The 27765-nt window shown below is 51.8% G+C and overlaps 1 protein-coding gene across 1 annotated transcript; it reads left to right on the top strand.

Moving 5' to 3' along the window:
* Positions 1–27739, top strand: LOC147114387 (zinc-binding protein A33-like). The gene is made up of 6 exons (XM_085996056.1): positions 1–417; positions 11708–11803; positions 12193–12426; positions 15445–15464; positions 20723–20832; positions 26318–27739. Exons 1-6 carry the CDS (start codon positions 163–165, stop codon positions 26860–26862), a joined length of 1260 nt encoding a protein of 419 aa, XP_085852182.1. The 5' UTR covers positions 1–162; the 3' UTR covers positions 26863–27739.
* Positions 27740–27765: the final 26 nt, after the last annotated feature.

Raw genomic sequence — 27765 nt, 5'->3', positions numbered from 1 at the left:
AAAAAAATAGTGGGTGGAGTATTGAGAGAAAACGAAAGTAGATCCGCGATGAAAGGGCAAAGAAGAGGAAGTTTGTGAGAGTTTGGAAAGTTTTGGAGGAGTTTGGAAAGTTTTGGAGGAGTTTGTGGAGTTGTTGCGGGCCGGGCCCGGGCAGGGCCGAGGATGGAGGGGGTGACGGATGAGCTGACTTGCTGTATCTGCTGCGAGATGTTCCAGGAGCCGGTGATGTTGGAGTGCATGCACCATTTCTGCAAGAAATGCATCCTGCGCTTCTGGCGGGGGCCCCGCGCCTCCGTCACCTGCCCGCAGTGCCGCCGACAGTTCGGCTCCAAGACCTTCCGCACCAACTACCTGGTGGCCGGGGTGGTGGACAAGGTGCGGGGGGCGAGCACCCAGGATTTCCGGCTCAGGCTGCAGGTGAGTGGGGCACCCAGACACCCCCACCCCACCCCCCCCAGACACCCCGACCCCCAAACACCCCGACTCTTTCCTTTCAGCTTTCCCCCTTCCCTAAGGGGAGTAAATGTGCATTTCACTCCACCCCACTCCAGAATTTAAATTAAATGTAATGTTAGACTTTAGCCTCTGAGTCAGAAGGTTGTGGGTTCAAGTCCCACACTTGAGCACATAAAGCTAGGCTGACACTCCAGTGCAGTTCTGAGGGAGTGCTGCACTGTCGGAGGGGCAGTACTCAGGGAGTGCTGCACTGTCGGAGGTGTCGTCTTTCGGATGAGACGTTAAACCGAGGCCCCGTTTGCCCTCTCAGGTGGATGTAAAAGATCCCACAGCCACTATTTCGAAGAAGAGCAGGGGGAGTTCTCCCCGGTGTCCTGGGGCCAATATTTATCCCTCAACCAAATCACTAAAACAGATTATCTGGTCATTATCACGTTGCTGTTTGTGGGAGCTTGCTGTGTGCAAATTGGCTGCTGCATTTCCCACATTACAAAGCATATACGGCACAGAAACAGGCCATTCGGCCCAACCAGTCTGTGCCGGTGTTTATGCTCCACTCGAGCCTCCTCCCGTCTTTCAGCACGGTGGCATAGTGGTTAGCACTGTTGCCTCACAGCGCCAGGGACCCGGGTTCAAATCCGGCCTCGGGTGACTGTGCAAACTCCACACAGACATTCCCCCCGTGTTTGCGTGGGTTTCCTCCGGGTGCTCTGGTTTCCTCCCACAGTCCAAAGATGTGCGGGTTAGGTTGATTGGCTATGATAAAAATTGACCCTTAGTGTTAGGTGGGATTAAATACGTGGGGTTACGGGGATAGGGCCTGTGTGGGATGGCTGTCGGTGTAGGGACCGGGTGCTAGGGTTTGGATGATCAGCCATGATCTCATTGAATGGCGGAGCAGGCTCGAGGGGCCGAATGGCCTACTCCTGCTCCTATCTTCTATGTTTCTATGTTTCCTCATCTAAAATCTATCAGTGTAACCCTCTATTCCCTTCTCCCTCATATACTTGTCCAGCCTCCCCGTTAAATGCATCGATACTATTTGCTTCAACCGCTCTCTGTTGGTTGAAGAGAATAGTATAGATGCATTTAAGGGGAGGCTGGACTTCAAAAAAGTAATGTGAAGCGTTTGGGACGTCCTGAGGTCGTGTTTCTATGTTTAGCAGAAGGGTCAAAAACCAGGGGGTGGCATAGATTTAAAGTAATTGGTGGACGGGGATTTGAGGGGAAATTTCTTCACCCAGAGGGTTGTGGGGGTCTGGAACTCTCTGCCTGAAAGGGTGGTAGAGGCAGGAACCTGAACCTCATTTAAAAAGTACTTGGATGTGCACTTGGGATGGTCTAACCTGCAGGGCTATGGACCAAGAGCTGGGAAGTGGGATTAGGCTGGATAGCTCTTTGTTGGCCGGCTCGGACACGATGGGCCGAAATGGCCTCCTTCCGTGCTGCAACTTTCTATGAAAGGCGCTATAGAAATGCAAGTTCTTTCTCAATTAAATTTTGATGTAATGAGCAGATTTGTGACGTAATATTTGCTCCTTGGCGGTTTGAAATAAATCTGAGTTCTGTGCGAGGAGCGGGAAGCAATCACAGATCTCATCAGAGACACGCAGATCTCGTCATAGAAACTCTCAGCACAGAGGGAGGCCATTCGGCCCGTCGTGCCTGTGCCGGCTCGTTGAAAGAGCCGTCGTGCTCAGTCCCTCCACCCCTTGCTGTTTGTCCGTAACCCTGAGAGTTCCTCATCCTCCAGAACCCCTGGTCACTAGGCCAACATTCCTCCCCAAAAAACAAACCCCGCTTCAACCGATAGACGGTGCATTCACCTCATTTTTCTGCTTTTTGGGATCTTGCTCTGTGTAAATTGGCTGCTGCGTTTCGCTTTGTGACAAACGGCTGAATTTCAAAAAATAATTACCGTCTGCTCTTAATCAGAATTAAGCAGCAATGAATTATCTGACGATTCGAAATCACGAGGAGGTTCTGAACGAGTAGAGAGGGAGAAATTGTTTCCAGTGGCGGGAGGGTGGGGGGTCGAGAACCAGAGGGCACAGATTGAAGGTGATTGGCCAAAGAACCAGAGGGGGGATGTTAAAGAATGTTACGCGGCGAGTTGTTGTGATCTGGAACGCGCTGCCTGAAAGGGCGGTGGAAGCAGATTCAATAGGAACTTTCAAAAGGGAACTGGATAAATACTAGAAAAGGAAAACTTTGCAGAGCTATGGAGATAGAGCAGGGGGGAGTGGGTCTAATCGGAGAGCTAAGGATAAGGGGTAAGCCATTTAGGACTGAGATGAGGAGGAATTTCTTCACCCAGAGAGTGGTGAACCTGTGGAATTCTCTACCACAGAAGGCAGTAGAGGCCAATTCATTAAATATATTCAAGAAGGAGTTGGATATATTTCTTAAGGCTAAAGGGATCAAGGGGTATGGGGAGAAGGCAGGGACCGAGTACTGAATTTGGATGATCAGCCATGATCTCATTGAATGGCGGAGCAGGCTCGAGGGGCCGAATGGCCTACTCCTGCTCCTATCTTCTATGTTTCTTTCAAAGAGGTGGGCATGATGGGCCGAATGGCCTCCTTCTGAGCTGTAAGATTCTGTGATTCACTAAAATGGTGTTTTGCTGTGTTATTCTGTTCCTTAAATCAAATGGTGAGATAGTTATTTTTTTAGTGCGATACGAGACTATGGACTATGAGGAGGAGACTAGCTGTTTGCCGTGAGATGTGACTTGGGATCCAAGGCTTCCTTGTTGATTCTCTTGTAGAAATTCAACTCCCAAACTAATTATTTTGAGGCTCAAATGGTTGTAAATCTAACCTGGGTTTAAGGGTTGAGCTGATTTGTTAGTTTTAGAAATAATAAAACCGGAGGAATATTTTTTTTTCAAATCCATCTGCAGCCTTGATGTGTAGGCCGGAATGGCCCAATCTCCTCGTGCTCGCACTGAATGTGAAGCCTGATTATGGGATTGTTTGGAAAGTCAAATATGCTCTCATTAATACCGTGCTTTCAAAAAATATTTCAGATTAACCTGTGGTTTTGTTTCAGGATGAGTCACAAGTGGCTCATCCATTGCTGGGTGGGCCTCACTCCGCTGATCACAGCTGGGGCAGGAGCTGGGGGCCGCAGTGAGTGTCTGTTCCTGAGGGGGGGGTGGGAAAAGGGGAATGTGGGGGTGGGAAAAGGGGAATGGGGGGGTGGGAATCATCCAGGGTTCCTGCTGCTGATCACTAGTGTCAGACGTGGCTCAGTGGGCAGCGCCCTCGCCTCTGAGTCAGAAGGTTGTCTGCTCAAATCCCACTCCAGAGACTTGAACACATAGAGCTAGGCTGACAGTCCAGTGCAGTACTGAGGGAGCGCCGCACTGTCAGAGGGGCAGTACTGAGGGAGCGCCGCATTGTCGGAGGGGCAGTACTGAGGGAGCGCCGCACTGTCGGAGGGGCAGTACTGAGGGAGCGCCGCACTGTCGGAGGGGCAGTACTGAGGGAGCACGGCACTGTCGGAGGGGCAGTACTGAGGGAGCACGGCACTGTCGGAGGGGCAGTACTGAGGGAGCACGCACTGTTGGAGGGGCAGTACTGAGGGAGCGCCGCACTGTCGGAGGGGCAGTACTGAGGGAGCGCTGCACTGTCGGAGGGGCTGTACTGAGGGAGCGCCGCATTGTCGGAGGGGCAGTACTGAGGGAGCACTGCACTGTCGGAGGGGCAGTACTGAGGGAGCGCCGCATTGTCGGAGGGGCAGTACTGAGGGAGTACTGCACTGTCGGAGGGGCAGTACTGAGGGAGCGCCGCATTGTTGGAGGGGCAGTACTGAGGGAGTACTGCACTGTCGGAGGGGCAGTACTGAGGGAGCGCCGCATTGTCGGAGGGGCAGTACTGAGGGAGCGCCGCACTGTCGGAGGGGCAGTACTGAGGGAGCGCCGCACTGTCGGTGGGGCAGTACTGAGGGAGCGCTGCACTGTCGGACGGGCGGTACTGAGGGAGCGCGGCACTGTCGGAGGGGCAGTACTGAGGGAGTGCTGCTCTGTCGGAGGGGCAGTACTGAGGTAGCGCCGCACTGTCGGAGGGTCAGTACTGAGGGAGCGCTGCGCTGTCGGAGGGGCAGTACTGAGGGAGCGCTGTGCTGTAGGAGGGGCAGTACTGAGGGAGCGCCGCGCTGTCAGAGGGGCAGTACTGAGGGAGCGCGGCACTGTCGGAGGGGCAGGACTGAGGGAGCGCTGTGCTCTCGGAGGGGCAGGACTGAGGGAGCGCTGTGCTCTCGGAGGGGCAGTACTGAGGGAGCGCTGCGCTGTCGGAGGGGCAGTACTGAGGGAGCGCTGCGCTGTCGGAGGGGCAGTACTGAGGGAGCGCCACACTGTCGGAGGGGCAGTGCTGAGGGAGTGCTGTGCTGTCGGAGGGGCAGTACTGAGGGAGCTTTGCACAGTTGGTGAGTAGGTGCCTGTGTGTGTGCGGGTAGTTTGCTGCGTGTGCACATGCATGGCCATCCTGTGTGGAGAGGATCGGGCTCGGCTGCGATTTACTGCCAGCGACGAGCCTGGTCTCGCGTGTGTGAGGGAACGGTCACTTGGTGAGGTTGTACAGCAACGGGTGCCGGTGAAGTGACTGTCACTAGACACACTCAGTTTGTATCGAAGTGGGGGGTGAGATTCGAGGGCTTGACCAGGCTCTCCCCTTCGCCCCCCCCACCCTTCCTCCCCTTCGCCCCCCCCCCCCTTCCTCCCCTTCGCCCCCGGCCCTCTCCCCCCTCCCCCAGCTCCCTGCGAGGTCTCACAATGGGGAGTGCTGGAGCCCAGTGAATGTTCTGCTCTCGCTGCAGGAGGGACCTCCACTTCCTGTAACAGGCACTTGGGTGAGTCTGGTGACGGTCTCGAGTCACACCATCCGGTGACTGGCAGCTGCTGATGAGCTTTGTTTTGAAGTGCGTGTTACTGGCAGTGCGTCCCTCCTGGTCCCTGTTACTCTCAGTATTACACGGGCTGGGCTGGATAGTTCCCTTTGTTATTGACTTTATCTCCCTCCAGCTTCTCACGTGACCCGGTCCCCATTGGATTGTGAAATCAGTAAATATTTTTGCACTTCGCACACGTTAACTCCTTGCCTGTGGGACAGAAGGGAACAGGGCAACACTGAGATTCATTGGGTCGACAGCTCAGAAACAGGCTATTCGTCCCAACGGGTCTGTGCCGGCGGTTATGCTCCACACCAGCCTCCTCCCACATTGCTTCATCTCACCCTACCCACAGGCGGCCATTCAGCCCCTCGGACCTGTTCCACTACTCAATTAGATGCAGGAAGGCTGTTCCCGATGGCGGGGGAGTCCAGAACCAGGGGTCACAGTCTAAGGATAAGGGGTAAGCCATTTAGGACTGAGATGAGGAGGAATTTCTTCACCCAGAGAGTGGTGAACCTGTGGAATTCTCTACCACAGAAGGCTGTTGAGGTCAATTCATCAAATATATTCAAGGAGGAGTTAGATATATTTCTTAAGGCTAAAGGGATCAAGGGATATGGGGAGAAGGCAGGGACAGGGTACTGAATTTGGATGATCAGCCATGATCTCATTGAATGGCGGAGCAGGCTCGAGGGGCCGAATGGCCGACTCCTGCTCCTATCTTCTATGTTTCTATGTATTTATTAGCTCATTGCTGGTCTGTATGGGACAACAAAGATGGTACCGGGAATTTACAATTTTTGAGGAGACTTTATAATCCCAGGGAACGTAAGTTCAAATCCCACCCGTGGGCATTTTGAGAATTTTAATTTAAGTTTATTTTTTTTAAAATCTGGAATAAAAATCTTGTCTCAGTAACAGTGACCGTGAGGCTGTCGAATTGTGTAAAAACCCAACGGGTTCACTGATGTCCTTTTAGGGAAGGAAACCTGCCGTCCTTACCCGGTCTGGGCCTATATGTGACTCCAGTCCCACACCATCGTGGGTGACTCTGAACTGCCCTGTGAAGTGGCCGAGCGAGACACTCAGTTTGTATCAAACCCGCTCCCAGCGGTTCAAGAAGGCGGCCCACCCCCACCTTCTCAGGGCAACTGGGGATGGGCAATAAATGCCGGCCTTGCCCACATCCCGAGAATTAATTAAAGAAAAAATCCAGTGAGCCTGGTGATGACAACAATAACTTGCATTTATCTAGCGCCTTTAATGCAGTAAAACATCCCAAGGTGCTTCATGGGAATGTCATCAAACAAAATTTGACACCGAGCCACATGAGCTATTAGGGCAGATGATCAAAAGCTTGGTCAAAGAGGTCGGTTTTAAGGAGCGTCTTAAAGGAGGGTGGCGAGGTTTAAGGAGGGAATTCCAGAGCTTAGGGCCCAGGCGGCTGAAGGCACGGCCATCGATGGTGGAGCGATGGAAATCGGGGATACTCAAGAGGGCAGAATTAGAGGAGCGCAGAGATCTGGGGGTGTTGTGGGGCTGGAGGAGGTTAAAGAGATAGGGAGGGGCGAGGCCATGGAGAGATTTGAAAACAAGGATGAGAATTTTAAAATCGAGGCGTTGCCGGACCGGGAGCCAATGTAGGTCAGTGAGCACAGGGGGTGATGGGTGAACGGGACTGGGTGTGAGTTAGGACACGGGGCAGTGAGCACAGGGGGTGATGGGTGAACGGGACTGGGTGTGAGTTAGGACACGGGGCAGTGAGCACAGGGGGTGATGGGTGAACGGGACTGGGTGTGAGTTAGGACACGGGGCAGCAAGCACGGGGTGATGGGTGAACGGGACTGGGTGTGAGTTAGGACACGGGGCAGTGAGCACAGGGGGTGATGGGTGAACGGGACTGGGTGTGAGTTAGGACACGGGGCAGCGAGCACAGGGGGTGATGGGTGAACGGGACTGGGTGTGAGTTAGGACACGGGGCAGTGAGCACAGGGGGTGATGGGTGAACGGGACTGGGTGTGAGTTAGGACACGGGGCAGTGAGCACAGGGGGTGATGGGTGAACGGGACTGGGTGTGAGTTAGGACACGGGGCAGTGAGCACAGGGGGCGATGGGTGAACGGGACTGGGTGTGAGTTAGGACACGGGGCAGTGAGCACGGGGTGATGGGTGAATGGAACTGGTTGTGAGTTGGGACACGGGGCAGTGAGCACAGGGGGTGATGGGTGAACGGGACTGGGTGTGAGTTAGGACACGGGGCAGTGAGCACGGGGTGATGGGTGAACGGGACTGGGTGTGAGTTAGGACACGGGGCAGTGAGCACAGGGGGTGATGGGTGAACGGGACTGGGTGTGAGTTAGGACACGGCGCAGTGAGCACAGGGGGTGATGGGTGAACGGGACTGGGTGTGAGTTAGGACACGGGGCAGCGAGCACAGGGGGGTTATGGGTGAACGGGACTTGGTGTGAGTTAGGACACGGGGCAGTGAGCACGGGGTGATGGGTGAACGGGACTGGGTGTGAGTTAGGACACGGGGCAGTGAGCACAGAGGGTGAGGGGGTGAACGGGACTGGGTGTGAGTTAGGACACGGGGCAGTGAGCACAGGGGGTGATGGGTGAACGGGACTGAGTGTGAGTTAGGACACGGGGCAGTGAGCACAGGGGGTGATGGGTGAACGGGACTGGGTGTGAGTTAGGACACGGGGCAGTGAGCACAGGGGGTGATGGGTGAACGGGACTGGGTGTGAGTTAGGACACGGGGCAGTGAGCACAGGGGGTGATGGGTGAACGGGACTCGGTGCGAGTTGGGACACGGGGCAGCAACACTAAACTCAGGCTGCACTTGGCAGGTTGGCTTTATATCCGGCTTGTCGCTCTCAACATGTTCAAACACCCAATCTTAATCTTCTCACATCATCTGTCCCTGAGCTGGATTGCCAAACTCCCGGGCCCTTTTACTCTGCGTGTTGCTCTCTGCCTGAGGGTTGTTCGCAGATGATGATCTCCTGATGATTTTGGATTACTCTGTGTGTCGCTCCCCGGCTCTGCCTCTCCCTCTGGCTGTGTAGGAACATTAGGAGTAGGATTCAGCCCATCCAGCCACTCTGCCATTCAATTAAATCATGGCTGATCTGTATCTTAAATAACAACAGAAAATGCTGGAAAAACTCAGCAGGTCAGGCAACATTCATGGACAGAAATTTGAGCTGACGTTTCGGGTCGACCCCTTCTTCAAAACTGGAAAGAAAAGATAGATCGGAGGCAGGGCTGCGATCGGACAAAAGAATAAAAGAAACAAAAGAAGTAAAAAAGAGACAATAAAAGGTGTTAGAAGCTAGACGAGATGGTAATAGGCTGAGATTGGGTGTAAAGTGTACTGGCAGGGCAAGGGATAGCTGCCAGGTGTGAGAGCGAAACAAAAGGAAAGGGGGGGGGGGGGAAAGGAGTGGAAAAATTACAAGAAAAAATGAAATGCGGGCCGAGGCCACCTTGATTCCATATCCCTTAATGCACGCCTTGAACAAAAACTTAACTAGAGGGAAATTTACTCTGTATCTAACCCGTGCTGTACCTGCCCTGGGAGTGTTTGATGGGACAGTGTAGAGAGAGCTTTACTCTGTATCTAACCCGTGCTGTACCTGCCCTGGGAGTGTTTGATGGGACAGTGTAGAGGGAGCTTTACTCTGTATCTAACCCGTGCTGTACCTGCCCTGGGAGTGTTTGATGGGACAGTGTAGAGGGAGCTTTACTCTGTATCTAACCCGTGCTGTACCTGCCCTGGGAGTGTTTGATGGGACAGCGCAATTCACCCGAAATCCATCAGACCAGTACAAGTGATCGCAGAATTAGAAGCACGTTATTTTCAACCCATCAAGTTTCCGTGATCTCTTGCGCTGGATTAACAAACATCGAGCTGGAAGCTGGCCCCGCCCACATAACAGGCCCTGTCCCCCGGGTGAATTAATCGCCACGGCGAGTTCGCGTGGACTGCGCCCGGTTGCGGGCCATCGAGGAGGCTCCAATAATTGAGCTTTTTTCGGGGGCAAGGACATTGATGGGAGGCTTTTAAATATTATAGGGGGGAAAAATTCAGTAGTGCCATAAGAGGGCGCGAATGGGGCGCAAAGCAACTAGCGCCCGGGCGCGGCGATGTTTGCGCCTCTCGTGAAATTAACCACACATTTTGCGGCGGCGCTAAACACTACTGCCACGATCTCCTGCGCCCGCAGATCGTGACGTCAGTCGAGCGCACGACGCCCTTTTAGCGCCCCGGACCGGATATTGAGTGGCGCCCCCTGCCTTACCGCCTGCCGCTAGCAACGACAGGTTGAGGGGAGCGTTTTGCAGTCGGGAAGGGACTGGGGGAGCGCTATTTAAAGGCGACCGCTTCCTGCCTTTTTTTGTTGGTGACATTTTTGCACCACGCGTTCTGAGAGAGAGAGAGACTTCTGGAGAGATTCAACGCTGTGTGAAGGAGTTTTGGGTACTGAGCAGCACTTTGCAGGTTCATTTTGATTTGACCTTCCTTGTATCGATTTAGAAGAGACTGTGGGGGCTGCACTCTGAGCTCTTTCCCTGGGCCTCTCCATTGTTCTTTCCAGCAGATTTGATGTACAGGTCTCTCCAGGCCCAGATTCAAGGCTGCAATGAGCAGGATGTGGATGGAGAGCAAGATCGACCCTCCCCTTTAACATCTGGCCGGCGCCAGTGTGTCTGTGTTCCATTGCTGACTGACATCACATGAGCTTCGCCAGCGCTCTGAGGTAGCGCCTCGCTCCTCGGCCTTTGCGCCTTAAGACAGGTGTGTAGCGCCTGATTTAGCGCTCCAATCACCTCCAGGGGCGATAAAAGCCAAGTTTGCCGTTGGAGGCGATAATTAGCGCCAGGTGCTAAATTTTGCGCAGGGCCGATAATTGCGCCCCACACGGGCCGATACTGAATCTCCCCCCCCCCCCCCCCCCTGTGTTCTTAATTTACTATAAACTGATTAATGTACCCCAGTGTAACCAGTAAATGGTTCCCTATCATTTTCAGTGATTTAAGATCGGGTTACTCACCGGTGGTGGACTCGACACTGATTTAAAAGGCTTATATTTTTGGTGATTTACCCATTTTCAGCTGGACTAAGTTACCATTAATATTTCTGAATATTTTTTTTAAAGACTCGCTCTCTGAAACACAGCCGGATTGCGCGGGTTCGTGGCGGATTCTGCGTTCACCGCCATGCAAATGAGTTTGAGCTTCTGTGAGGGGAAAAAAACCCACTTCCCTAAGGAAAGATATCCAATTATACAGGGCCCAGGTGAGACCACACCTGGAGTACTGTGTACAGTTTTGGTCTCCTTACCTAAGGAAGGATATACTTGCCATAGAGGGAGTGCAACAAAGGTTCACAAGATTGATTCCTGGGATGGGGGGTATGGTCCTATGAGGAGAGATTGAGTAGACTAGGCCGATATTCTCTAAAGTTTAGAAGAATGAGAGGTGATCTCATTGTGTGGAGTTTGCACATTCTCCCCGTGTTTGCGTGGGTTTCCTCCGGGTGCTCCGGTTTCTTCCCACAGTCCAAAGATGTGCGGGTTAGGTTGATTGGCTATGATAAATTGACCCTTAGTGTTAGGGGGATTAAATACGTGGGGTTACGGGGATAGGGTGGGATATGTGTTGGTGTAGGGGTTACGGGGATCGGGTGGGATACGTGTCGGTGCAGGCTCGATGGGCCGAAATGGCCTCTATCTGCACTGTGGGGTTTCTGTGATTTCTGTGAAACATCCAAAATTCTTACAGGGCTTGACAGGGTAGATGCAGGGAGGATGTTTCCCCTGGTGGGGAGTCTAGAACCAGGGGTCACAGTCTCAGGATAAGGGGTTGGCCATTTAGGACTGAGATGAGGAGGAATTTCTTCACTGAGGATGATGGATATTTGGAATTCTCTACCCCAGAGGGCTGTGGAGGCTCAGTTGTTGAATATATTCAAGACAGAGATCGATAGATTTTTGGATATTAAGGGAATCGAGGGATATGGCGATAGTGCCGGTGAATGGAGTTGAGGTCGAAGATCAGCCATGATCTCATTGAATGACGGAGCAGGTTCGAGGGGCCGAATGGCCGACTCCTGCTCCTGTTTCTTGTGTTCCCAAAACGGGTGTAATTTTCACCCGGACTGGCGATTGTGGCTGAAGCGGAACCTCTCTCTTCACCCCCCCCCCCCCCCCCTCCCCGTGTCAACACTAGACCCGCCCAAACCCCAGCACTTGAGCACAACAATTGTTTTATAAACCTGTGGAGCTTTCTGCCTGATTGGGTTGGACCGGAATGTTCTTCACTGAGCCTTTCCCTCATCGATTATATTTCAGAAACAGCTGAACGAGGTCCTGAAATGTCACCGGGACCAAGTGGACGAGTTTGTGAAGATGATGAGACGGGACGAGGAAAAGATTGTGGGAATCAAGGTAAGGTTCTGCTGGGGCTGGTCTCCAACAACCTTCGTCTCCGGGGTCTGTGCCCAGCTGACGGATTGCAGTACGGGCTGGAATAAGCCCGAGTCAGGGAGGAGGGGGGAAATATTCAGCAGAGGCTGTTAATAGTAACTTTCAAAAGTGAATTGAATCAACACTTAAAAAGGAAACACTTTGCAGGGCTGTGGGGAACGAGCTGGGGGGAGTGGGACTAATTGGAGAGCTCGTTCAAAGTGCCGGCACAGGCACGATGGGCCGAATGGTCTATCATTCTATGATTGTGATGGGCTGAATGGCCTCCTCCTGTGCTGTCAGATTCTATGAACTGATGCAGGGTTGCGGTGAGATGTTGGGAGTGTTTGAGAATCGCTCGTCTTTTACAGAGGGACTCGGGGGAGCTCCAGCGGAGGGTGAGAGGCGACTTTGAGAAGATGCACCAGATCCTATGGCAGGAGGAGAGCGGCCTGGTGACCCAGCTCCAGCAGGACGAGAGCTATGCCCTGGACAAGCTGGCGGGACACGTGAAGCAGCTGAGCTCGGGGCTGGAGGAGCTGGAGCAGCTCATCAGCAGCACCCGGGGGTGCCTGGAGCAGCTCAAGAGTACGGTGCTGATCGAGGTAACGGGGGTGAGCGGGGTGGGGGGGGTGAGCGGTGAGCGGGGTGGGGGGGGTGAGCGGTGGGGGGGTGGGGGGATGAGCGGAGTGGGGGGGGTGAGCGGAGTGGGGGGGTGAGCGGAGTGGGGGGGTGAGCGGACTGGGGGGGGTGGGGGGAGGGGGGGGGGCGAGCCGGGGGCGGGGGGGGAATGCAGTGAGGGCGATGGCAAGGGAGGGCGAGCTGTGAGGGTGGGGTGTTAGCGAGTTGGGGGGGTGAGCTGTGAGGGTGGGGTGTTAGCGAGTTGGGGGTGAGGGGCGGGGGAGGGCGAGCTGTGAGGGTGGGGAGGGCGGGGGAGGGCAAGCTGTGAGGGTGGGGTGTTGGCGAGTTGGGGGAGGGCGAGCTGTGAGTGCTGGGTGTTAGCGAGTTGGGGTGGGTGAGGGGCAATGGCGAGGGATGGTGAGCTGTGAGGGTGGGGTGTTGGCGAGTTGGGTGAGGGTGAGCTGTGAGGGTGGGGTGTTGGCGAGTTGGGGGAGGGCGAGCTGTGAGTGCTGGGTGTTAGCGAGTTGGGGTGGGTGAGGGGCAATGGCGAGGGACGGTGAGCTGTGAGGGTGGGGTGTTGGCGAGTTGGGTGAGGGTGAGCTGTGAGGGTGGGGTGTTGGCGAGTTGGGGTGGGTGAGGGGCAATGGCGAGGGACGGTGAGCTGTGAGGGTGGGGTGTTGGCGAGTTGGGTGAGGGTGAGCTGTGAGGGTGGGGTGTTGGCGAGTTGGGGTGGGTGAGGGTGAGCTGTGAGGGTGGGGTGTTGGCGAGTTGGGGTGGGTGAGGGGCAATGGCGAGGGACGGTGAGCTGTGAGGGTGGGGTGTTGGCGAGTTGGGTGAGGGTGAGCTGTGAGGGTGGGGTGTTGGCGAGTTGGGTGAGGGTGAGCTGTGAGGGTGGGGTGTTGGCGAGTTGGGGTGGGTGAGGGTGAGCTGTGAGGGTGGGGTGTTGGCGAGTTGGGGGGGTGAGGGTGAGCTGTGAGGGTGGGGTGTTGGCGAGTTGGGGTGGGAGAGGGCGAGCTGTGAGGGTGGGGTGTTGGGGGGGTGAGGGTGAGCTGTGAGGGTGGGGTGTTGGCGAGTTGGGGTGGGTGAGGGGCGATGGCGAGGGAGGGCGAGCTGTGTGTGCTGGGTGTCAGCGAGTGGGGGGGGGGATCTGTCTGGTTGGCGAGCCTGCTGTCCTCCAGTGATGTTTCGGGAGGTTGGATAAAGCGGGCTGGGACCCTCGGCCCAAACCAAACACCTGTACCTCTGAACCTTTCCGAATTTGATCGGAGAAGTGTCCAAGGGAGGTTTTCTGAGGTGGTGGCGGGGGGGGAACCGGGTGTCAGAGGTCACAGGTTTAAGATAATCGGTGAAAGAACCCGAGGGGAGATGAGGAGAATGTTTTTACGCAGCGAGTTGTTGTGATCTGGAACGCGCTGCCTGAAAGGGCGGTGGGAGCAGATTCAATAGGAACTTTCCAAAGGGGAATGGCCTCTGTGACTCTGCCCCAGTTGAATGTGATGGGAGAATTTCAACCTTGTAATTAAGGTGGAAGTCTATCAGACCCGGGCTCTGATCTCGGGTGTGTTTGGGCCCAGCTTCTTCTTCTCCCATCCTGTGGACGCGCCAGATACGGCCATCAGAATATTTTGAGTCATCCTTGGTTCCGAGGGAGTGCCGAAGAAGAGAGGACACGGCAGATGTTTGAGGTTTCGGTCCAGCTGCTGGGGGCACAGACAGACCCGCGACCGGTCTCTCTCTTCCTATATTTATTCAGCTGACTCTACTCTTCCACTTCAGAATAATTCATTGGCAATCTTTGAGAAAAGAAAGAAGTGGCATTTATATAGACCGCAGGATGTCCCAAAGCGCTTTACAGCCAATGAGGAACTTTTTGAAGTGGAGTCACTGTTGTAATGCGGGAAACATGGCAGCCAATTTGCGCACAGCAGGATCACACAAACAGTACTGCCCCTCTGACAGTGCGGCGCTCCCTCAGTACTGCCCCTCCGACAGTGCGGCGCCCCCTCAGTACTGCCCCTCCAACAGTGCGGCGCTCCCTCAGTACCGCCCCTCCGACAGTGCGGCGCTCCCTCAGTACTGCCCCTCCAACAGTGCGGCGCTCCCTCAGTACCGCCCCTCCGACAGTGCGGCACTCCCTCAGTACCGCCCCTCCGACAGTGCGGCGCTCCCTCAGTACCGCCCCTCCGACAGTGCGGCGCTCCCTCAGTACTGCCCCTCCAACAGTGCGGCGCTCCCTCAGTACCGCCCCTCCGACAGTGCGGCGCTCCCTCAGTACCGCCCCTCCGACAGTGCGGCGCTCCCTCAGTACCGCCCCTCCGACAGTGCGGCGCTCCCTCAGTACCGCCCCTCCGACAGTGCGGCGCTCCCTCAGTACCGCCCCTCCGACAGTGCGGCGCTCCCTTAGTACTGCACTGGGAGTGCCAGCAGATTATGGGCTCAAGTCTCTGGAGTGGGATTCGAACCCATGACTTTCGAAGTCGGAGGCAGGAGTGCTGCCCACTGAGCCACAGGGCTCTGGGAGACTGCGGGCGATGTGGGATTAGTTTGGAATTACTCTAGCAAGTTAGAATGTGGAACTCGCTGCCACAGGGAGTGGTTGAGGCGAATCGTGTAGATGCATTTACGAGGAAGCTGGATAAACACATGAGGGAGAAAGGAATCGAAGGATATGCTGATGGGGTGAGATGACGAGGGGCGGGAGGAGGCTCGTGTGGAGCATAAACACCGGCACGGACCAGTTGGGCCGAATGGCCTGTTTCTGTTCTGTGAATTCGATGTAATTCTAGGAGGTACAACAAGCACAGATGGGACGGGTGAACCTTCTATGATTGATTATCATTTCCCCCCAAACCCCAAGCAGTGGCGCGCTGAGGCCGCAGACTAGTGGAAGTGGTTAATGCGTTCAGTTAATGGGATCATCGGTAACTAGAGGACAAATCACAGCACTGAGCACTGGGGCTCCGAGATATACCTAACTCTGTCTCGTTCTGTTTCTGTTTCAGACCCGGGGTCTAGCTAGCAGGTACGTGATCTAATCTTTCACTTCACTCAAAATCAAATGCACAAATTCCTCGGCGCTCTCTGGCAGCGATCGAGACTTTGCCGAGGTCATGGCTTCCTCTGTCCAAAATTCTGCTGCCCCGTGCCCTAACTCGCACCAAGTCCCGTTCACCCATCACCCCCTGTGCTCACTGCCCCGTGTCCTAACTCGCACCCAGTCCCGTTCACCCATCACCCCCTGTGCTCACTGCCCCGTGTCCTAACTTGCACCGAGTCCCGTTCACCCATCACCCCCTGTGCTCACTGCCCCGTGTCCTAACTCACACCCAGTCCCGTTCACCCATCACCCCCTGTGCTCACTGCCCCGTGTCCTAACTCGCACCCAGTCCCATTCACCCATCACCCCTTGTGCTTGCTGACCTACATTGGCTCCCTGTTGAGCAACGCCTCGATTTTTAAGATTCTCATCTTTGTTTTCAAATTCCTCCGTGGCCCTCACCCCTCCCTCTGTCTGTAACCTCCTCCAGTCCTACAACCCCCCGGAATCTCTGTGCCCTTTCAATTCTGGCCTCTTGAGCATCCCCGATTTCCATCGCTCCACCATTGGTGGCCGTGCCTTCAGCTGCAGAGGCCCTAAGCTCTGGAATTCCCTCCCTAAACCTCTCTGCCTCTCTCCCTCTCTCTCCTCCTTTAAGAACATAAGAAATAGGTGCAGGAGTCGGCCATTCGGCCCCTCGAGCCTGCTCCGCCATTCAATAAGACCATGGCTGATCTTCTACCTCAACTCCACTTTCCCACCCGATCACCATATCCCTTGATTCCCTTAATATTGAAAAATCTATCGATCTCGGCCTTGAATATACTCAACGACTGAGCCTCCACAGCCCTCTGGGGTAGAGAATTCCAAAGATTCACCACCCTCTGAGTGAAGAAATGTCTCATCTCAGTCCTAAATGGCCGACCCCTTATTCTGAGACTGTGACCCCTGGTTCTAGACTCCCCAGCCAGGGGAAACATCCTCCCTGCATCTACCCTGTCAAGCCCTGTAAGAATTTTGTATGTTTCAATGAGATCACCTCTCATTCTTCTAAACTCTCGAGAATATAGGCCTAGTCTACTCAATCTCTCCTCATAGGACAATCCCCCCATCCCAGGAATCAGCCTGGTGAACCTTCGTTGCACTCCCTCTATGGCAAGTATATCCTTCCTTAGGTAAGGAGACCAAAACTGTCCACAATACTCCAGGTGTGGTCTCACCAGGGCCCTATATAATTGCAGTAAGACGTCTTTTTACTCTTATTCTCAAATCCTCTTGTAATAAAGGCCAACGTACCATTTGCTTTCCTAATTGCTTGCTGTACCTGCATGTTAACTTTCAGTGATTCGTGTACAAGGACACCCAGGTCCCTCTGAACACCAACATTTCCCAATCTCTCACCATTTAAAAAATACTCTGCTTTTCTATTTTATTTTTCCTACCAAAGTGGATAACTTCACATTTCTCCACATTATATTCCATTTGCCATGTTCTTGCCCACTCACTTAGCCTGTCGATATCCCCTTGAAGCCTCCTTGCATCCTCCTCACAACTTACTTTCCCACCTAGCTTTGTGTCATCAGCGAACTTGGATATATTACATCTGGTCCCCTCATCCAAATCATCATTGATATAGATTGTGAATAGCTGAGGGCCAAGCACTGATCCTTGTGGTAACCCACTCGCTACAGCCTGCCAACCCAAAAATGACCCGTTTATTCCCACTCTCTGTTTTCTGCCCATTAACCAAACCTCAAATCATATTACCCCCAATCCCATGAGCCCTAATTTTGTTTAATAACCTCTTGTGTGGCACCTTATCGAATGCCTTCTGAAAATCCAAATACACCACATCCACTGGTTCCCCCTTATCTATTCTGCTAGTTACAACCTCAAAAAACTCAGATTCATCAAACATGATTTCCCTTTCATAAATCCGTGTTGACTCATAGAAACATAGATAGGAGCAGGAGTAGGCCATTCGGCCCCTCGAGCCTGTTCTGCCATTTAATGAGATCATGGCTGATCATCCAAATTCAGTACCCTGTCCCTGCTCTCTCCCCATATCCCTTGATCCCTTTACCCTTAAGAAATATATCCAACTCTTTCTTGAATATATTTGATGAATTGGCCTCAACTGCCTTCTGTGGCAGAGAATTCCACAGGTTCACCACTCTCTGCCCAATCCTATTATTATTTTCTAAGTGCCCTGTTACCACGCCCTTAATAATAAATTCTTTAAATGCTAGTCATTGCTTATCTACCGTCATACCTTTTAATGTAGTTTCCCAATCTACCTTAGCCAACTCGTCCCTCATACCTACGTAGTTTGCTTGGTTTAAATTTAAGACCCTAGTTTCGGATTTAACTAAATCACTCTCGAACTCAATATAAAATTCTATCATATTATGGTCACTCTTCCCTAAAGGCCCCTTTACTACAAGGTTATTAATGAACCTTTTCTCATTGCACAATACTAGATCTGAAATAACCTGTTCCCTAGTTGGTTCCTCAACATACTGATCTAGAAAACTATCTTGTATACATTCCATGAATTTGTCCTCCACACTATTACTGCAAATTAGGTTTGCCCAGTCTACATGTAGATTAAAGTCCCCCATGATTACTGTATTACCCTTGTTACATTCACCTCTAATTTCCTGATTTATACTCTGCCCTACATTACAACTACTGTTTGGGGGCCTATAAACAACTCCCACCAATGTTTTCTGCCCCTTGCTGTTTCTTAGCTCCACCCAAACTGATTCTACTTCTTGATTTTTGGAGCTAAGATCCGTTCTCTCTGCTGTCTTTATCCCATCCTTTATTATCAGGGCCCCTCCTCCTTTTCCACTTTGTCTATCTCTTCTAAAAGTTAAGTATCCTGGAATATTTAGTTCCCAACCTTGGCCACATTGTAACCACGTCTCCGTAATGGCTATTAGATCAAACCTGTTCATTTCTATCTGCGCTACTAATTCATCTATTTTGTTGTGAATGCTTCGTGCAATCAGATATAGTGCCGTTAGCTTTGACATTTCTATTTTTCCCTGATGTCACCTTAGTCACTGATGCCCTATGACCTTTGTTACTCTCTCTGTCCCTTCCTGACCCACTCTGCTTATTTTTACCCAAAACTCTACTCTGCTCTAGAGCCTGGATATTTCTCTCGCTGCTTTTAAATTTACTCTTTCCTGAATCCTCCCCCCCCCCCCGCTTCATTAGTTTAAAGCCCTCTCTACTGCCCCAGTTATTCAGTTCACCAGGACACTGGTCCCAGCCCAGTTTAAGTGGAGCCCGTCCCAACGGAACAGCTCTCTCTTTCCCCAGTACTAGTGCCAGTGCCCCATGAACCAAAACCCCTTCCTCCCACACCATTCTTTGAGCCACGCATTTAAACCTCTAATCTGTTTGTCCCTATGCCAATTTGCACGTGGCTCAGGTAACAATCCAGAGATTATTACCTGTGAGGTTCTGCATTTTAATTTGGATCCTAGCTCCTCAAACTCCCTCAGCAGAAACTCATTCCCAGTTCTACCTATGTCGTTGGTTCCTACGTGGACCACGACAACTGGATCCTCCCCCTCCCACTCCAAGTTCTTCTCCAGTCGTGAGGAGATGTCTTTAACCCTGGCACCGGGCAGGCAACACAGCCTTCGGAACTCTCGGTCACGGCTGCAGAGAACAGTATCTATCCCCCTGACTATACTGTCCCCTACCATAACTACATTCCCTTTCACTCCCCCCCACTTGAATGATCTCCTGCACCATGGTGCCGTGGTCAGCTTGCTCATCCATCCTGCAGCTTTTCCCTCATCCACACAGGCAGCAAGAACCTCATACTTGTTGGACAAGGGCAAAGGCTGAGGCTCCTCCAGCACTGCACCTGGGGTTCACTTACCTGCCTGAGTTGCAGTCACACCTTCCTGTCCCTGAGCACTAACCAGACCTGTACCACTACCTAACCTAAGGGCTGTGACTGCCTCCTGGATCAAAGTGTCCAGGTAACTCTCCCCATCCCTGATGCCCCGCAATGTCTGCACCTCAGACTCCAGCTCAAAAACTCTCAGCTGAAGTTCCTCAAGATTCAGGCACTTACTGTAAACGTGGTTGTCCGGGATCACAATGCTCTCCACAAACTTCCACTTGCTACTGTTGCGGCACACCACCTGCACTGCCATCCCTGTATGACCTTTGATTTAATTTAATTTAATTAAATTTGTAATTAGGTAACTTAGTTTACAGTGTAGTTTCTTGACTACTTACTTGATCCAGAGTAAGTTAAGGGTATTGAAATTAAATATCTACCTGTAACGCAAAGCACTACAAGTAGTGGAGGCAAAAAGCAGCAACTCCTTCCCACTCTTCTCCAAATTCCCACTCTTTCCAAATTCCCAAATAAAACACTCAGTTCAAGTCCACTCCATTTAATCCCGCTCTGTGCAGACCGCACTGTGCTCTGCAGAAATGTTAACTCTTATACTCTAGGAGCCTCACCCAATTTACCAGTGTTTTCTCAGCTCCCCAGCTCCTGGTGATTGGCGCCTGTTCAAGACAAACACTTACAGCTGACTGAGAATTAACTGCCACTGGCAGGCAGCTTCTGTTAACTACAGTTTTTAAAGTTCTTGGTTAAAATCAAAATCTTGAACTAAATTTCACTTTTTACAGCTTCTACTTACCAGAAATTCTCACTCTTTCCAAATTCCCAAACAAAACACTCTTTTCAAGTCCACTCCGTTTAATCCCGCTCTGTGCAGACCGCTCCTTAAAGCCTCCCTCTTTGACCAAGCTTTTGGTCACCAGTCCTGATATCTCCTTTTGTGGCTCGGTGTCAAATTTTGATTGCTAATCGCTCCTGTGAAGCACCTTGGGACGTTTTACTACGTTACAGGTGCTGTATAAATGCACGTTGTTGGTCATTCTGCGGTCTGGTTTCACTGTGGTATGAATGGGTTGTGATTATAGTTCCCCGCTCTCGCTCTCTCTGTCTCTCTCCTTTTTCCACTCGTTCTTTCAAGTGTCTAGTTTCTTTGGCCTGAATATTTAGGAAGTTTTAAGATTCTGCCAAGCTTTACTTGAGCCACTAATGCAGTTTGCGCAGTCTCCTTTTCCCCACTCTACGAAGCCCTGCTGCCTCTTGCCAATTCCAGCTTCTCCCCACCCCACGCCCCCCCCACCTGGGGCCATTACCCCCTCCAGTACTAGTTTACCGGCCCGCTGACGCTCTCCTCCTTTCTCAGTGTGCAGGTTGACAGTGAGCCAGATGTCAGCACCCATCTCCGCAGTGCTCGCTACACGGGACCCCTGCAATACATCATCTGGAAGAAGATGTATAAATCTCTGGAGCCAGGTAAGTGAGGGCGTGTCTCCCAACCAGGACCCTTCCGTTTCTATCCGGATCGCTGCCATGTTTTTATCCGCTCGCGAGTCGAGCGAGCTCAGTATTGCTGAAGGCATCTTTCTCCACTTCCGACTTTGTCTCACCGGTCAGGAACGCACCCCCTCCCTCTTCCCTGCTCTTCTTCCCACCCTGCCCCCCCCCCCCCGCCAAAAAACATCCCAGCTCCGATAACACAGCTGGGAAGTTTTCACACTGTCCCATCAAACACTCCCAGGGCAGGTACAGCACAGGTTAGATACAGAGTAAAGCTCCCTCTACACTGTCCCATCAAACACTCCCAGGGCAGGTACAGCACGGGTTAGATACAGAGTAAAGCTCCCTCTACACTGTCCCATCAAACACTCCCAGGGCAGGTACAGCACGGGTTAGATACAGAGTAAAGCTCCCTCTACACTGTCCCATCAAACACTCCCAGGGCAGGTACAGCACGGGTTAGATACATAAGGACATAGGAGCAGGAGTCGGCCATTCGGCCCCTCGAGCCTGCTCCGCCATTCAATAAGATCATGGCTGATCTGATCTTGGCCTTGACTCCATTTCCCTGCCCGCTCCCCCTAACCCTCGACTCCCTTATCGTTCAAAAATCTGTCTATCTCCACCTTGAATATATTCAGTGACTCCGCCTCCACAGCTCTCTGGGGAAGAGAATTCCAAAGATTCACGACCCTCTGAGAGAAGAAATTCTTCCTCATCTCCGATTTAATAGGGTGCCCCCTTATTCTGAAATTATGCCCCCTAGTCCTAGATTCCCCCATGAGGGGAAACATCCTCTCTGCATCCACCCTGTCAATCCCCCTCAGAATCTTATATGTTTCAATAAGATCCCTTCTCATTCTTCTAAACTCCAATGAGTATCGGCCCAACCTGCTCAACCTTTCCTCATAAGACAACCCCTTCATCTCCGGAATCAACCTCGTGAACCTTCTCTGAACTACCTCCAATGCAAGTATATCCTTCCTTAAATAAGGAGACAAAACTGTACGCAGTACTCCAGGTGTGCTACAGTTGTAGCAGGACTTCCCTACTTTTATACTCCAACCCCCTTTGCAATAAAGGCCAACATTCCATTTGCCTTCCTAATTACTTTCTGTACCTGCATGCTAACTTTCAGTGATTCGTGTACAAGGACCCCCCGATCCCTCTGTACCTCAGCATTTTGTAATCTCTCCCCATTTAAATAATTTGCTTTTTTATTTTTCCTACCAAAGTGGATAACCTCGCATTTTCGCCACATTAAACTCTATCTCACTTAGCCCATCTATATCCCTTTGGAGATTCTTTGTGTCCTCCACACAATTTGCTTTCCCACCCATCTTTGTATCATCAGCAAATGTGGCTACATTGCACTCAGTCCCTTCATCCAAGTCATTAATATAGATTGTAAATAGTTGAGGCCCCAGCACTGATCCCTGCGGCACCCCACTAGTTACAGTTTGCCAACCTGAAAATGACCCATTTATCCCGACTCTCTGTTTTCTGTTAGTTAGCCAATCCTCTATCCATGCTAATATATTACCCCCAACCCTGTGAGCTCTTATCTTGTGCAGTAACCTTTTATGTGGCACCTTATCGAATGCCTTCTGGAAATCCAAATACACGACATCCACTGGTTCCCCTTTATCCGCCCTGCTCGTTACAGCCTCAAAGAACTCCAGCAAATTTGTTAAACATGATTTCCCTTTCCTAAAACCATGCTGACTCTGCTTGACTATATTATGATTTTCTAAATGTCCTGCTATCACTTCCTTAATGATGGACTCCAGCATTTTCCCAATGACAGATGTTAGGCTAACTGGTCCATAGTTTCCTGCTTTCTGTCTCCCTCCTTTCTTAAATAGGGGCGTTACATTTGCGGTTTTCCAATCCGCAGCGACCTCTCCAGAATCCAGGGAATTTTGGTAGATTACAACCAATGCATCCACTATCTCTGCAGCCACCTCTTTTAAGACCCTAGGATGCAGGCCATCGGGTCCAGGGGACTTGTCCACCTTTAGTCCCATTAGTTTGCCGAGTACTTTCTCTCTAGTGATAGAGATTGTTTTAAGTTCCCCTCTAGTGTCCGAGATCAATAATACTCAGACTGCAGGAGAACAATAAAACAGGTATTTACTGAACAGAGAGTAATTCAAGACTGAAGTACAGAAGCCTGCTATGGCTTTATATACAGGGGTGGTCACTGCTGGTACTGCAGTATAGAATCAGTTCTTCTCTTAAAGGTACATACACAACAATTCCTCCCCTTTTAGATAAACAGTACATAACATTCATTTAACAACTAAATAATAACTAATTACAATTACAATTTTCTCTGTACTATATACATCAACTGAAATAATCATTTATAAGTTCAGTCTTTGAGGAGGCTTCCTGATCCACAATACGAGATTTGTCTCCTGAAGAACTTGCATTTGGGGCGGTTGGCTCGTAGCCCATATTCCTGTAATCTAGTGAGCACCTGCTCCAGGTTGGCAAGGGGTTCACTCATTTTTGCCCATAACCAGGATGTCGTCCAAATAACACTGGGTCCCCGGGATCCCTTGCAGGACTTGTTCCATCGCCCTCTGCCAAATAGCCGGGGCTGATGCTACCCCGAATACCAGTCGATTGTACTGGTAAAGGCCTTTGTGAGTGTTTATCATGAGGTATTTCCTAGATGCTTCTTCCACCTCCATTTGTAGATACGCTTGGGCCAGATCAATCTTTGTAAAGCGTTTCCCTCCAGATAGTGAGGCGAAAATATCTTCTATCCATGGAAGTGGATATTGTACTGTGTGCAGGACTGGGTTCACAGTTACCTTAAGTCCCCACAGATGCGAACCTTCTTCGGTTCCCCAGGCGTGCTGCTCAATGATTTCTTCATTACAGGAACGATGGGTGTGGCCCACTCGCTCCAGTCCACCTTGGACAGCACACCCAAATGCTCCAGACTCTCCAGCTCTGCTTCAACGGCTGGGCGGATCGCGTAAGGTACCGGTCTGGCCTTAAAAAATTTTGGGTTTGCGTTATCTTCGATTTTTATCGTTGCCGTTACTCCTTTTAGAGTCCCAAGTCCTTGTTGGAACACCTCTTTCGTGTCAGTTAGAATTTTTGACAGCCGTCCAGGTGTGACGTCATCATCCTTTTTATCAGTCACAGTTAGCGCCTGAATGGAATGCCAATCCAATTGTATTTTTCGGATCCATTCACGTCCCAATAGTGGTGGCCCTCCATCCGGTAGTGTATATATAGATACAGTTTCTGTGTTTCCTTGCCATTGTATTCAACTGGCACCCTTATTTTTCCTCTGGGGTAGACTTTTTGCCCCGTGTATGTCTTCAATACAATGGACGTGTCCTTCAAGGGTATGTGTGAGAATAGCCGCTCATAGTCTCGTCGATTCATGACAGTTAGGGCTGATCCTGTATCCAATTCCATCTTTACTTGGGACCCTGCTATCATGAGGGTGACCAAATGGTTCGGTGATCCTCCTTTGCGATCACGTTGTGTAACTTTAGACAACTTTGTCTCCTGCTCCCGGAGTCATTATCACTCTCCTGATCTTCCGAACTACTGTCTGTCATTTTTTTTACTTTCTTGTACTTTTCCTTAGTAGTTCTTGTAGTGTTGGTTTTCTTTCCCGACCTGCAGACTCTTGCTATATGTCCCATTTTCCCGCATTGCCTGCATACTTTGTCCTTAAACCAGCAGTCCTTCTGATCATGGGTTGTTCTGCCGCAGCGATAGCACTTTTCTGCTCCATACGCCATTTCGTTAGCGCTGTATTCTTGTGGTTTCTGTTGTATTTCCGCAGCTCCCCGTGCTGCTGCTTCGTAGGATACTGCCACGCTGAAAGCCTGTTCTAGCGTCAGGTCCTTTTCCGAAAGTAGTCGTTTCTGGGTTCCTTCACTCTGGAGCCCGCAGACAAACTTATCCCGTAAGGTGTCTGCCAGTCCTGCTCCAAACTGGCAGTGCTTCGATAACTTGCGTAGTTCCGTAAGATAGTCAGCATTGTTCTCATCTTTGTGCTGGTTTCTTTTATGGAATTTGAATCTTTCTGCTATCAGCAGCGGTGTAGGGTTTAGGTGTTCCTGTAAGATATTAACAATCTCTTCAAAACTTTTCTCCATTGGTTTAGCTGGGGTAATTAAATTCCGCAATAGGCCGTACGTTCTCGTGCCCATCAAATTTAAGAATACCGACGCCGCCTTTCCATTGGCCACCTCATTGGCATTGCAGTACACTTCAATTCTTTCCACATACGTGGTCCAGTCTTCTACCTCGTTGTCGAAAGCAGTGATACTGACACTCTTCGGCATCTTGGGTGATTTAAAATGGCGCCTCCCGCGCTTTTCCTTCTTCCCCAATGGAATAAAATGGCGCCTCCCGCTCTGTTCCTTCTTCCCCTTGCTGCCACGCTGCTCCTAGCGTTCTACAGGGTAATGGCGGCAACCCGCGGCTTCGGCGCATCTCACTTTTCCTTCCCCGTGTTCTATCCTCTCCACGCTGCCCTGTTCTTGAGCACCGACCGCGCCCTGTGCGCTCTCGCTCTCGCTCTCTTGACGACGCTGCACGGCCCCTTTGCAGAGCCGCTCGATCGAGCCCGCTGCAGTCCGGAAGGGTCAGCGCACTACCTGCTACCAGCACGACTTGCTGGAACACCTCGACTGGGGAGCCAGGCCCAGCTCTCCACAGCCTCCCCTGCAACTCTCCGATGGATCCCTGGGCGGTTGCCCGCGGTCGACGCCCGCCGTTCTGACTTCGACCTCCAAGAAGCTTCTCTTCAGGGAAAAGATCCCCGTGAGGTGATGCAGTACTGCAGGTGAGTTCAAACCTGCCCTTCGCCAGTGTAGTGTCCGAGATCAATAATACTCAGACTGCAGGAGAACAATAAAACAGGTATTTACTGAACAGAGAGTAATTCAAGACTGAAGTACAGAAGCCTGCTATGGCTTTATATACAGGGGTGGTCACTGCTGGTACTGCAGTATAGAATCAGTTCTTCTCTTCAAGGTACACACCCTCCACCCCGATAGCCCCTTGATTATGAATTATTTTTCGGATGCTTTTAGTGTCTACTGTGAAGAATGATACAAAATATTTGTTCAAAGTCTCCGCCATTTCCCTGTTTCCTATTATTAACCTCTCCGCGCCTCTCTCCTCCTTTAAGACGCTCCTTAATACCCACCTCTTTGACCAAGCTTTTGGTCACCTGTCCTAATTTCTCCTTCTGTGGCTCGGTGTCAATTTTTGTTTGATAATCGCTCCTGTGAAGCACCTTAGGACGTTTTACTACGTTAAAGGCGCTATATAAATACAAGTTGTTCTAGTTATGCGGGGCCGCTCTTGCAGCACGCTGTGTCTTTGGTGTGTCTTCAGACTGATCGAATCCTCCTTGTGTGTTTGTCGATCTGAATAAAAGGGTCCAATTTTTTTTTGTGTGTTCTGTTTAAATCAGCTCCAGTCCGATTGACCTTCGACCCGAACACAGCTCACCCGAACCTGGTGGTGTCCGAGGATCTGACCAGCGTGTCGGAGGTCGACGAGCCGCGGCCCGTCCCCAATAACCCCGAGCGGTTCGACAAGTGCGTCAACGTCCTGAGCTCCCAGGGCTTCTCGGGCGGGAGGCACTACTGGGAGGTGGGAGTGGGCGGCAAGACCAAGTGGGACCTGGGGGTGGCCAGAGACTCCATCGACCGCAAGGCCCTGGTCAAGGTCTCTCCTCCCAACGGCTACTGGACCCTCCGCCTGAGGGGTGGTAACCAGTACTGGGCTGGCACCATGCCGTGGACTCGCCTGCCCGTCCAGAAGAAGCCCAAGAGGATTGGGCTGTTCCTGGACTGCAACGACGGGCGGCTCTCGTTCTACGACGCCGAGGATATGTCTCACCTGCTGACCTTCCGCCAGCTCTTCTCCGAGAAGCTCTTTCCCTTCTTCAGCACTTGCTTCAATGAGGGGGGGCTCAACGCCGAGCCCCTCCGACTCTGCCACCTCATCCTGTAGAGAGGTGGGGGGGGGTCTGAGACCGGGGGCCGAATGCTGTGGTCACTCCGAGCACGGGCGCTGGAGGTGAGACCCCGTGGTTCTCTCCGAGCCTGCTCCTCTTCTAGACCATGTCCTCCCCTCGACCCCCTGCCCGTACCCGCGTCCGCCCCACACCCCTCGGACTGCTTTATTCCTAGGGATGTACTGGTGAGCCAATGTTCTGGTGACGCAGGGCTCAATGCTGTCCCCTGCCCCCCCCCCCCCTTTTCCCCCACCCCCTTCCCCCTCCTCTCTTCCTGGAGCCCACGTTAACTCCGAGCTTAATGTGAGGACAGGGTGAGGTTGCGATCGGGCTCCTTTAGCCCGGTTGACGGTCACTCTGAACAATGGAGAAATAGTTGAGATCGGAGGAAACCAGAGCAAAGCCCGACAAGTTATTTCCAGTGGGTTAATGAGGTGGGTCACAGAACTGCAGTGAGCACAGGTTGTTTGACAATTCCTTTTTCAGTTTGTAAACCAATTAAATTCAATATATTAAATAGCAGATTTCTGCTGCTTGTAGAGTTCACTTTAACTCTTCCTGACTCATAAAACCCACGCTGTCTGTCTGTCTGTCTCTGTGTCTCGCTCGCTCTCTGGCTCTCGCTTGCTCTCTGGCCCCGTCTGGCGTCTGTACGGTGCCTGGCTCCGTCTGGCGTGAATAGCAATGTGAGTCCAGCAGAGGGCAGCAAGTCCCAGGGAACCAAACCAAGACCAAAGATGAAGAATTTTCATCATCAGAACAAAATATTAACACAATCTGCTTCTTTTCTGTCTCTGATTTTAGTGCAAACTGTTCACTGAAATTTTGCTGTATTGATTATTAAAAATTAAAACTTGCTGCAGTGTGAAAACACCGAGATGTGATGGATTGATTGGTTT

The sequence above is a fragment of the Somniosus microcephalus genome, chromosome 8 (assembly GCF_052327205.1).
Source record: "Somniosus microcephalus isolate GS21.2 chromosome 8, FLI_Smic_1.0, whole genome shotgun sequence".
NCBI lineage: Eukaryota > Metazoa > Chordata > Chondrichthyes > Squaliformes > Somniosidae > Somniosus > Somniosus microcephalus.
Note: the sequence above shows the minus strand (reverse complement) of the source record. Positions and strands in the feature narration are given on the sequence as shown.